The 10,844-nt window shown below is 54.7% G+C and overlaps 1 protein-coding gene across 2 annotated transcripts in view; it reads right to left on the bottom strand.

Moving 5' to 3' along the window:
* Positions 1–2,951: 2,951 nt before the first annotated feature.
* The window catches only part of SLC30A3 (solute carrier family 30 (zinc transporter), member 3), a 10,491-nt gene continuing 2,598 nt past the window's right edge, over positions 2,952–10,844 (bottom strand). The window contains exons 1-9 of one of the 2 annotated variants that reach the window (XM_015566363.1): positions 9,032–10,823; positions 7,682–7,771; positions 6,816–7,002; positions 6,250–6,396; positions 5,993–6,146; positions 5,242–5,440; positions 4,930–5,035; positions 4,541–4,675; positions 2,952–3,723 (exon numbers count right to left, since the gene is read on the bottom strand). In XM_015566363.1, coding sequence (XP_015421849.1) covers positions 3,575–3,723; positions 4,541–4,675; positions 4,930–5,035; positions 5,242–5,440; positions 5,993–6,146; positions 6,250–6,396; positions 6,816–7,002; positions 7,682–7,771; positions 9,032–9,184 — 1,320 coding nt within the window. In that variant the 5' untranslated portion in view covers positions 9,185–10,823 and the 3' untranslated portion in view covers positions 2,952–3,574. Of the gene's footprint in view, positions 3,724–4,540; positions 4,676–4,929; positions 5,036–5,241; positions 5,441–5,992; positions 6,147–6,249; positions 6,397–6,815; positions 7,003–7,681; positions 7,772–9,031; positions 10,824–10,844 lie in introns of those variants that run through there. The other variant, XM_006767460.2, reaches the window with a different exon arrangement.

Here is a 10,844-nt window from a genome sequence, read left to right as displayed (position 1 = left end):
CTATATGACCTCAGTGCCTTGCGTTCAGGATGAGCTCAGTGAATGCTGGCTCCTGTCTCCGCTGTCGGGGTGCTGGGCCCCCCTGTTCCCCGAAATCTCTCCCCTGCACCCGGGATTCCACCAACGCTAGCCCTTCCCTACAGGCTCTGTACCTGCCGCGCTCACACCCACATGCCATGTAGTCCTTCCGCTTAGTTAGGAAGCTGGAGGCAGAGAGATTACCAGTGACCAGAGGACAGACGAGAGCAGAACCACGGAGCCAGAGTTCAGGCCCAGGCCCTGCGTACCGACGGGAGCAGGCGGCTGAGAAAGGAGCCCAGAAACTCAGCTGGGCAAGAGCTTCAAAGGGGCCTGTGTGGGGCAGTGCCCTCAGCGTCCCCGGACCTCTCTCTCGCTTCAACAGTGTTCGCACGGAACAGACCCAGGGGCACCCCTTCTTCCAGCCTCCGACCCCCTCCAACCTCTTTTCCAGTCACCACCTGGGGAACCACCTCAGCCATCCTCAGCCTCCAAGACAGCGACACCTATTTTTGATCTTAAGTCCTTATTGCCCAACAACCATGAGCTCCCAAACTCGTCAGAATTATTCCAGGGAGGTGGAGGCCCCGTCGACCCCCTGGCTGACCTGCATCCGCGGCCTCCCACACCTACCTCGCTCTGGGCTTCTGTTTGGACCCGAGGACATGGCTCTGGAGGGTGTGGGTCACTTCCGAGCGCGCTACAGCTCTGAGTATCGCTCAAAGATGCAAAACCAGCGCGGTGGCTGCATTCTCTCCAGGACGCGCTGAAGCCTCCCCAAGGTGAGTGGGCAAAACTCAGGACGCCAGGGAAACCGCCCTGGCCTTGGAGAGGAACCTGAACCAGGCCCTTGTGGACCTGCAGGCCCCGGTTCTACCCGCACGCAGACCCTCGTCTCTGTGACTTCCTGGGGAACCACTTCCTGGGTGAGGAGATGAAACTCATCAGGAAGATGGGCGACACCTGACTCACCTCCGCAGGCGCCGGCCCCCAGGCTGGGCTGGGCTAGTGTCTCTTCTACAGGCTCACCCTCACCCTCACCCTCAACACGACTAGGAGCCTTTGGAGCCCAGAGGCCTGTGAGGGGCCCCTCTGCATCCCCTGGTGTCTGGCTTTTGTGTGAGCCTCTCCCTGAAACCACCAGCCATCCTTTTAACCACCCTGAGCCCTCTCCCATGCTTGGACCACATGGAAACAATAAAGCTTTTTGTAGTGCTCCCCCACTTCCCCGCCAAGAAAAAGGGGGGCTGGTGGGAATGAGAACGGACTCTGCTCCTGACCATGTCACTTACTGGGCAACCGTGGGGAAGTCCTGTTCCCTCTGAGCCCCAGCTTCCTCTTCCTCATCCTGCAGGGGTGGGGCAGAGGGACTGCGTGCTCTGTGAGGTCTCTCTCTGCCTTGGACAGCCTGTTCCCTCCCCTGCAGAGGTACCCAGTGCTGTGTATATAGCTGGGCCTGCAGCTTAGGGCTGTTCATAAGGTGAACATCTAGTCCTCATTTCCCCCAGCCTCCATTTCCTCTCTTCCCCACCCCCACCCCGTTGCTTGGGGCCTGTAATCAATGAGCCGGAAAATGGGAAAGTATCAGGAACTAGCAAGGCATGGAGAGCAGCTGGGGCCCGGTGGGATGGGCCGCCAGCCCGTCACCTTGGCCCAGCTTCCCACGTCCTCCCCAGACCATCAGTGACCCAGCTGGGCCCAGGCCCCAGCTAAGGATCCGAGTGGGGAGGCCTATTTCCGACCAGTCCAAGGCCTCACGTTAAAAAGAGGTGCAGCCAGGGTGTCTGAGTCATGAAAGCAGGTTAAACAATAAAGTGATCCCGTTAGGTTATTAATAGAAGTGTCTGCGTATATAAAAATATTATGAGCGGGGAGATTCTGGACTGTGGATAGCAGCTACCTCTGGGAGTAGCTTACAGGGCAGTGATGGCGAACCTTTTGAGCTTGGCGTGTCAGCATTTTGAAAAACCCTAACTTAACTCTGGTGCTGTGTCACATATAGAAATTTTTTGATATTTGCAACCATAGTAAAACAAAGACTTATATTTTTGATATTTATTTTATATATTTAAATGCCCTTTAACAAAGAAAACTCAACCAAAAAAATGAATGTCATAGGTTCGCCATCACTGTTATGGGGGGAAACATCCACTTTCTACTTTATACACATTTCCTTTGTTGAACCCTTAAAACAAGCATATATTTATAATATGCTTTAGTAACAAGAAGGAGATAATTTCATAATAAAATTACTTCCGTTACTGGGTGGTGGGGGAGCCTGGCAGAAACATGCACAGGCTAATAAGAAATGATGCTGGGGCTGGGGCTTGATCACTGTGGTGGGAAGGCCAGTGAGCCCTGCTGATCCGAAGCACTAGATCTAAAGTCAGCACGAACAGTTTGGTTTTTAAAAAGCAAAAATCAATTCCTCAGTGGGTCTGGCTTGTCGGATCAAATCTATACGATCCTATATGATCCTGAAGGCAAAAGGGGAAGAACTGTAAAGAGGTCCTTGGTGTCCGCAGCCCAAGCCTGGACCCGAGGGGGGGCAGTCAGGGCTGAAGGCCCCTCCCTGGCCTCATGCAGCTGAGAACAGCCCACATCAGCCCCGGGGTCCAGCCACGCTCCCCCAGAGCCACGCAGCTTCCCTCTGACCAGCCCGAGGCAGGCACCGTGGCCTGGGGGAGCCTTTAGGAATGACTCTCAGAAGCCGTTGGCTCCTTGCCTTCCAGCCCAGGCCGGCGCACGCTGAGGAGGGGAAGGTGGGATGAGCCTGTGGTTCCAACCTGTATCACTGGGAGGTACATTTGATGGTGGAGGGGGCGGCTGGGGAGGGGTCGAGGGCTGTGGAGGTCACTTGGACTGTCGGATTCTGTCAGTGCTCAGGTGACGGATTCTATTTCCCGCCCCAGGAGTCAGCACGGGCTGAAGGATGCAGTGACACACACGTTTATTGTGGAGCTGCAGTGGAGTCCTCCCTCTCTCTGGGAAAGCCCAGGGCACAGCACCAACAGAGGGATAGACAGACCCCCAAAGGGACACATGGATGGTGCAGACTCAGAGACCATAGCGCAGCCACACAGGCACAGAGAGACACAGGCCACAGCACCAAGAAACACACACACACACACACAGACAAAGCCACAGGGCCAGAACACACGGACAAAGTGCAAGTTTTGGGGCTCCTGCATAGACAGAGCGAGGGCCATGTGGGGAGGGGCCCCTGATGACCTCCCCCAGGCCTAGGCACACCAACAGCACACAGACAGGCAGATGCCCCAGCCAGCGGCCAGCCTGCCACACAGACAAATGAACTGCACGGAAAGGATGCTCATGGCTCCCCAGACTGCGGGGAGCTGGGACCCCCACCCCCTACTGCACTGATTCCCTGCTCAGCCCAACTCCCACCCCACTCCCCCCTTACTTTGGTCTTGCCCACTGGGGCTTGGGGCTGGGGAGTTGGCAGGTGGCAGGAGGGAGAGAGGAAGGGGTAAGGGCCCAGCTGAGAGCCTAGGGCTGAGCCAGAGCCTGGCAGTGGGGAGAGGGCAGGGCCAGCTCAGGCTTGGGGAGGCTCCTGGCAGCGCAGGCACTGGTCCATCTCGGACTGGTACTGCTCAACCTGCAGGGTACAGCTGGAGAATCCAAATCGGGAGTAGAGCCGGGATGTGGCTTCGGCCAGGACAGCATCTGGGTCCGCAGTGGAGTCTGTGGGAAAGTGATAAGAGACAGCAGGTCCCCAGGGGAGCCGGGAACCAGGCCGGGGCCAAGATAAGGACCAGTGAAGGGGACCCAGGAGCGTGCACAGCATTCAGGCCAGCCTTCAATGGGGATCTTTATTTGCTTTCTGTGTTGTATGAAAAGCATAAAAACGCCAAAGAAAAGGCTGGACTCACCCCAAATCGACCAGGCTAACACACTAAACTGTTCTGATTTTTCTATTCTCTTCTGCTCTCTGAGTATCCGAATACAGCCCTTCAGCAGCCAGGCCACCCAATTTTCTGGGACAACCCAGATGTTAAATATTCTGCCCCACTGCCCCTCCAGAGCCATCAAATATCCCACAAAGTATAATATTTTTGGCATCCAAACTGCATGTCTCTGATTGCTTCCTGCATCTGGAAGAAACTCAAAAATCCTTTGTCAGCTTGTGAGTCACCATATATATTTTTAATAGTTGAATCATAATGTAGAGATAATTTTATATTCAGCCTTTCCTTTCAGCATTATACCACAAACAGTTTCCCTAGTTGCCATACAGTATTCATAGTCATCGTTTTTAGCAGATATGTGGTATCACTGAGTGGAGGTGCTGGATTTACTTAACTGTGCTTCATCACTAGTAACTAGGTACTAGTGATCTTGTAAAGGGTTACTAGTTCCCTGCTCTACTTAGAGGGAAAGGGAGAGGGAGAGGGAGAGAGAGAGCGAGAGGGAGAGACTGAGACAGCCTCAGCAATATCTACCTCTGTTTTGCGGGGGGAATGCTTCTAGGAGTCACTGGCTGGGGCCAGTGTGGACTCACCGATGGCCAGATGTGCAGAGGCAATGTGGTACGTGAGTGTCAAGGACCACATGCGCAGTTCATGAGTGGCCTGGACTCCTGGCACTGACAGCAGTGCATCCCTCACCGGCTCAAAGCCCACATTGCGGGGGGCACCTGCAAGCAGCATCCACCAAGCCTTACTACTGGGGCTATTCCTGCCCAGGGACACCCCCCAACAGGCCCCCTCTCCCTCATTCTGTACCCCCTCACCCTGTGACCCCACACTCAGCCTGTGCCTGAACCCTCCTTCCAGCAAGAGGCCCATGGCCCCGGCCTTCTCCCCACACTCATCAGAGGAAAGAGAGGCGCCCCGTGCTGGAGTGAGGTCAGAGAGGGCCCAAAGGATGGGAACAGTGGGTCTGGTTCACCTTCCATGAGGACACGGAGAACATCTCGGAGGGTGGGAGCCGTGGACCCAAGGGCGCAGATAGAGAAGAGGAAGGTGCTGATGGGATCAGCTGCCTTGCACTGAGGCTGAGACAAAGAGAGACCCCCTAAGCCCATTCAGGGACCATTCAGAGGAAGATCTAGGGGTGTCCTAGGCCAGGGGCCAGGACCCCAGGCAGGGATCCGAGGGAGCCAGGAGCTGGAATGGGGGAAGGAGGCTGTGGGTCCTGGGAAGGCAGGGATGGGGGGTGGAGTTGGGGGAGGAAGGCTGGGACAGGCCTGCTGGACAGTACCTTGAAGTAGATGAGGATGGAGGCAGCCAGCACCCCAAGGCTCTGCAGGAGGTCCCCCAGTACATGCACAAAGGCCGCCCGGACACTGGTGTTCCCCAGGGGCAGATGCTCCCCAGGCCCCTCCTCCAGCGGTGCATACTCAGCCCCCCTAGACCCATGGCTGTGCTGGGGCCCAGCCTGGTGCAGCACAAAGGCCATTCTGAGGGGGAAGCAGAGCAGCTCAGCCCAGGGGGCCTGTTCCCAGCCTCCTCTGCCTATTTCCACACCTCCCCCCTCTCCTCCCCCTCTCTCCTCCCCCTCTTTCCTTCCCCTCTCATCTCCCCATGAGCTCTTTCTCCACTATATTCTCCCTGTGTTCCCAGCCCCAGGAAGAAGACAACATTGAGAAAAATAGTGCTGCCTGGGGGCAAGAATAGAGCAATAGAGCGCATGGTGCCAGAGATCTGCATTCAGATGCTGGCCCTGCTACTTAAATAGCTATGCGGCCTGGGTGGTTGTGAGCTTTTAATGAGATGATACTGATGACAGTCCCAGCAAGAGTGGCTGGTACACGGCAGGCCTTTAACCAGTGTCTGTTGACTCTGAATTTTCAGCCTCCCCCAGTTGTGGCTCAGGCATTCCCAGGGCAGCCTGCTGAGAACCAGTGTTTTGCGTTGCCTGTCTGTCTGGGAGGGGAGGACCTGCTCTCCCCGCCTGGAGGAGGGCCCCTTGCCCTGAACCCCACAGGTGGCTGCTCCATACTGGACCGTACAGCAGATTGGCACAGACTGCGATGCCCGCGGTCACCAGCATGGCGCCCCCCTCGATGTGATAGTCGCTGTGCAGCAGGCGGATGAAGGCCAGGTACAGGAGGATGCCCGTGACCATCCAGAGGGAGATCACAGAGGCCAAAGCCCCCAGAGTCTCTGCAGGCAGAGACAAGCTATCAGAGACCTGCCCGAAACCAGGGACCCTAGGAGGTGCCCTCCAGCAAGACTGGAGGGTCACCAGCTCATGCAGGAGCCATACCTGAGCGATGCCAGCCAAAGGTCATGGTGCGGGTGGCTGGTCGGGTAGAGAGCCAGAGAGAGAAGAGGCTGCCCAGCATGCTGCCCACATCTGCCAGCAGGTGGGCTGCGTCGGTCATAATGGCCAGGCTGTGTGCTAAATACCCACCTGCAAGGGCAAAACAATGTACATTTGCTGTATAGGCATGAAAATGGGGGGCGGGGGCATACACCAAAATGTGAGCTGTGGTTTTTCACTGGTGATGGGATTACAGATCGTTTTTATTTTCTTCTTTTCACTCATCCACATTTCCTAGTTTTTCTACAATGACATTGTAATAACAAGAACATAGGGCTTTGAAAAGAGCCGTTATCCCAGAGTCCAGCCCTGGACCTCGCCCTGAACCTCCCCTGGTGCTATCCTTCACTCTCTCCCGTTTCTGGATCCCTGGGCACCCAACTCCCAAGTGCCAGCCATCCCCCTCCTCTCTGCACCGCCACCCCTTGGCACATCCTGGGGCTCTGAGTGGAGAGTGGCTTAAGCAGATGTCGGGATGATGGGGTTGGAGGAGCAGCTCTCCAACTTACCAACCACCTCCCCGGCCATAAAGGCGCAGCACACAGCGCAGGCGACACAGAGCTGCCTCTGCGCCCGCAGCCTCTCCGGGGTGAGGCCGGGCTGTGGCAGGGGGTCCCTGTGGCAGTGGAAAGTTGTCTCCTCAGCTGTGGACTCCATGGGCTCTGTGAAGAGACTGAGGTAGGCAACATGGTTCAACTGGGGCCTGGCTCACAGGCTAACTTGCTCCTCACTCTCAGATCCTGGATCCTGCGGACTGGCTCCATCAGATGTGGCCCATCTCTCCTTCCCAAGGCCTGGTCACACCCGGCACCTTGTGGACAGAGGGCCACACGAGAGATGGGGCCTAGATGAACACTCAGATCCCAGCCTTTCTTTTCTTTTCGTACACATTTCCCAGCTGGAAAGCACCTTAGAGATGGTCTATTCCAGTGGTCGGCAAACTGTGGCTCGCGAGCCACATGCGGCTCTTTGGCCTCTTGAGTGTGGCTCTTCCACAAAATACATGTGCGGGTGTGCACATACAGTGCGATTGAAACTTCATGGCCCATACACAGAAGTCGGTTTTCAGAAAGGAGTTAGACAAAACAAGTTTACACGACGAGTGTGGATGGGAGAGTTGGAAGGGGTCGACCTCAGCGAACGTACCTCAACCAGACTGAGGACGTTTTTAGCAAAGGCCAGCTTAGGAGGACCCTAATTAAGTTAATAACAATGTACCTACCTATATAGTTTAACTTTAAAAAACTTGGCTCTCAAAAGAAATTTCAATCGTTGTACTGTTGATATTTGGCTCTGTTGACTAATGAGTTTGCCGACCACTGGGCTAGTCTAACACCTTATTCAAGAAAGTGGGAGTGTGAGGCATGCGTCTGACTGCCCTGGAGCAGTTACTGTCTGTTCCTAGGGTTCCCATGCAGATGCAAGAAAAAACCGGTCCTGGTGATCTGATTATGGCAGCCAAGACGAATGGGGGACACAGTGAAAAAACACGGAGTTTTTACAGCTCAGACATTACCTTGGAAACACTTGAGCCTATTTTACTCCAAAGAAGAATCTAAAACATGAGCTTACAAGAGAAGTGTTGGAAAATTATTCCCCTATACCCTTGCCTTCTAATTCCACTTTTAAAAGCTTGGGCCCTAGCCAGGTAGTTGGTTAGAGCATCATTCTGATATGCCAAGGTTTCAGGTTCAATTCTGGGTCAGGGCACACATAAAAATCAACCAATGAAAGCATACATAAGTGAAACAACAATTGATGCTTCTCTCTCTCTCTCTCAAATCAATTAAAAAAAAATAAAAGCTTGCCCTGGCTGGTTTGCTCAGTGGATAGAGCGTCGGACTAGGACCAACGGGTCCTGGTTTGATTCTGGTCAAGGGCACGCAGTACCTCAGGTGCAGGATCCTCCCCAGCCAGGCCCTGGTCGGGCATGTGCAGCATGCAGGAGGCAACCAATCGGTATGTTTCTCTCACATCGATATTTCTCTCTGTCTTTCCCTCTCTAAAAATCAATGGGAAAATATCCTCTAGTGAGGATTTAAAAATTAAAATTAAAAAAATGAAAGATTTAGGAGAGCGAGAGGACTTATGGGGGCCACACAGTTAGTGGTAGAGCTGAGACACACACCATTTCGTGATGAGAGGCACCGTAAGAAATTTTCCCTCTCTAAAAACCGGTTTGGCTCAGTGGATAGAGAGTCGGCCTGCGGACTGAAGGGTCCTGGGTTCGATTCCAGTTAAGGGCATGTACCTGGGTTGCGGGCACATCCCCCATGGGAGATGTGCAGGAGGCAGCTGGTCGATGTTTCTCTCTCATCGATGTTTCTAACTCTCTATCTCTCTCCCTTCCTCTCTGTAAAAAAATCAATAAAATATATTTTTTAAAAAAAGAAATACAAAATGAGCAAATCATCAAACGTAACCCTTCCTGGTCTCCGGGAGCTTTTGGTGGATAAGACAAATGTATACTCAGGAGGTAGCTGTAGCCCTTAGAGCAGGTGAAGTGCTATCAGGGCTCAGATAGAGAGACACAAAGATCCCAAAAGGAAAATCAGGTTAAAACGGAAGGAGGCACCACAAGAAGGGCCTTGAAAGATGGGGAGGCTTTTGATAAAGACGCAGCGCGCTTACCAGGCAGAGGCGATAGGAAGGAAAGGTGGTGTGAAAGTGTGTGGCAGGACTCAGCACATGATCCTGGCCTTCGTGCCTCCCTCCCAGACCCACCTCTTGTGCCTCCACTCCCAGGTCCTTCACTTTCCTCTCCAGACATGCAGCTGAAGGGCAGCCCTTTAAGGGGGGAGTGGAATGTTGGGACCCAAAAAGTCCGAGGTTCCGGGCACAGAGAACGAATGGCCAGATTCCAGAGCGGGGTTGCCATGGGGAGGCGGTGTGCACGCTGCTGTGGCTGGCGATGGCAGCAGTAGGAACACTGGCTCTGGAGTCTGCCGCACGTTAGCTGGACTTCATGTGACCACTTGCTGCACAGGCCTCCCCTGACAAACGAATGGGGCTGAGGGCCTCATCTGGGGGTGTCGGGCTGAGCTCGGGCTGACTGAGGTTTAAGTCCATGAGAGCCCAATTCTCACCCCCACTGCTGTCGATGCAGCCTGAACCCCAGTAAGAATAGAACCTTCCACAGAATAAAGGACCTCAATACAGTCCTAGAAACGCTCGTGGAAGCGTGACCAGAATGCCTAAGAGTGAACATGAAGGCTCCAGACAGGAACATGGTCACAGCAGTGAAGTGGTGAGGGTGCCTGGAGCCTTCTGGCTGAATTGAGGTGTGAGGGAAGAGGGGGGACCTTTGGGGTTTGCAGGGAAAATTCAAGTGCTGGCAGGCAGATTAATTCGTTGGAAATTCCTTCCGAGACTTAGCACCTGGATAGGTAGGACTCTAGGTGTGTTTCCAGAGGGGATGGGAAGATGAGGGAGGCTTTCAAATCCATCCTCATTCCATGAGGTGTGCCAGGCAGCGTGCACATGCTAAAGCCCGGTCTAGCAGGAGAGAGAGATGTGTCGCAAATGACCGACTAAGCAAGGGGAGGCCGGGGCAGGAGGGCTGTGAACAAAGGACTCTGGAACACAGGGGAGGGAGAGCTTGACAGAGGGAGAGATGGAGAAGATGAGACCGAGGTGGAGAAGGGGAAGCCAGACCCATGGAATGACAATGACAAGATATTCCGCTTGGAGTTTACGTGTGAAGAGCCAGGGGAAGGAAGAGGAGGAAAGTGGTGAACTCTAAGGAACATAAAGGGAGAGACCCTGATTGATGGAGCACATCTTTCCTGAGCCCTGAGATGCCCTTGCTGATGGACCAGTTTGCAGGAAGAGAGGAGAGGAGATCGAGGGATCCAGACCAGACCAGGCCAGAGGCTCCCTGTGCAGAATTTCAGAGGAGGGGCGGGGCGGAGGGAAGAGCCTCGTTCAGAAAATACTGCAGGATTTGGTGACTAATGGTCAAGTGAGAATGGAGATGAGCAGGGAGTCAGGGATGTGGGTTTGAAGAGCAGACAGAGAGAGGCCGAGGGGCCTTCCCAGGGGCCTTGGGGCCACGGTTCCGATGCCGTTTCTGGCCCTGTAAGGCCCTGTAAGGCCCAGTGCGGCAGTCGTCAAGGTAGCCACCCATCAACAGGCTGCTCCCCTTTGTTCTGCAGGAATTGGGCCCTAAAGCCTCATTGTGGGTGTGGGTGTGGGTGTATGTAGGGGGTGCACGCTGTTTAGAGAGAAGGGAAGGCAGTTTTCTCTCCCTCGCCCTCTGAAACCCTCCAGAGACAATAAATAATCTCGAGTGGGGTAGAGAGAGCTAGGGAGGGGAGAGGGTCGGAAGCAGAGACAAACGAAGAGGTGCGGGGCCAGGACCGCAGCCCCCCGCGTTGCCCAGGTCTGTGGTCCCCGCTCCCGCACGCCCCCACCCACCCCGGTTTGCAGCCCCGGCACAGAGAAAGGACCAGACACACAGGGAGGCACCACCGCAGAGACAAAGGGAGCGGGGCTGGGGGGAAACAGAGAGGCAGGGGAAGGTGAGAAAGGAGCAAACG

The sequence above is a fragment of the Myotis davidii genome, unplaced genomic scaffold, assembly GCF_000327345.1.
Source record: "Myotis davidii unplaced genomic scaffold, ASM32734v1 scaffold238, whole genome shotgun sequence".
Lineage (NCBI taxonomy): Eukaryota > Metazoa > Chordata > Mammalia > Chiroptera > Vespertilionidae > Myotis > Myotis davidii.
Note: the sequence above shows the minus strand (reverse complement) of the source record. Positions and strands in the feature narration are given on the sequence as shown.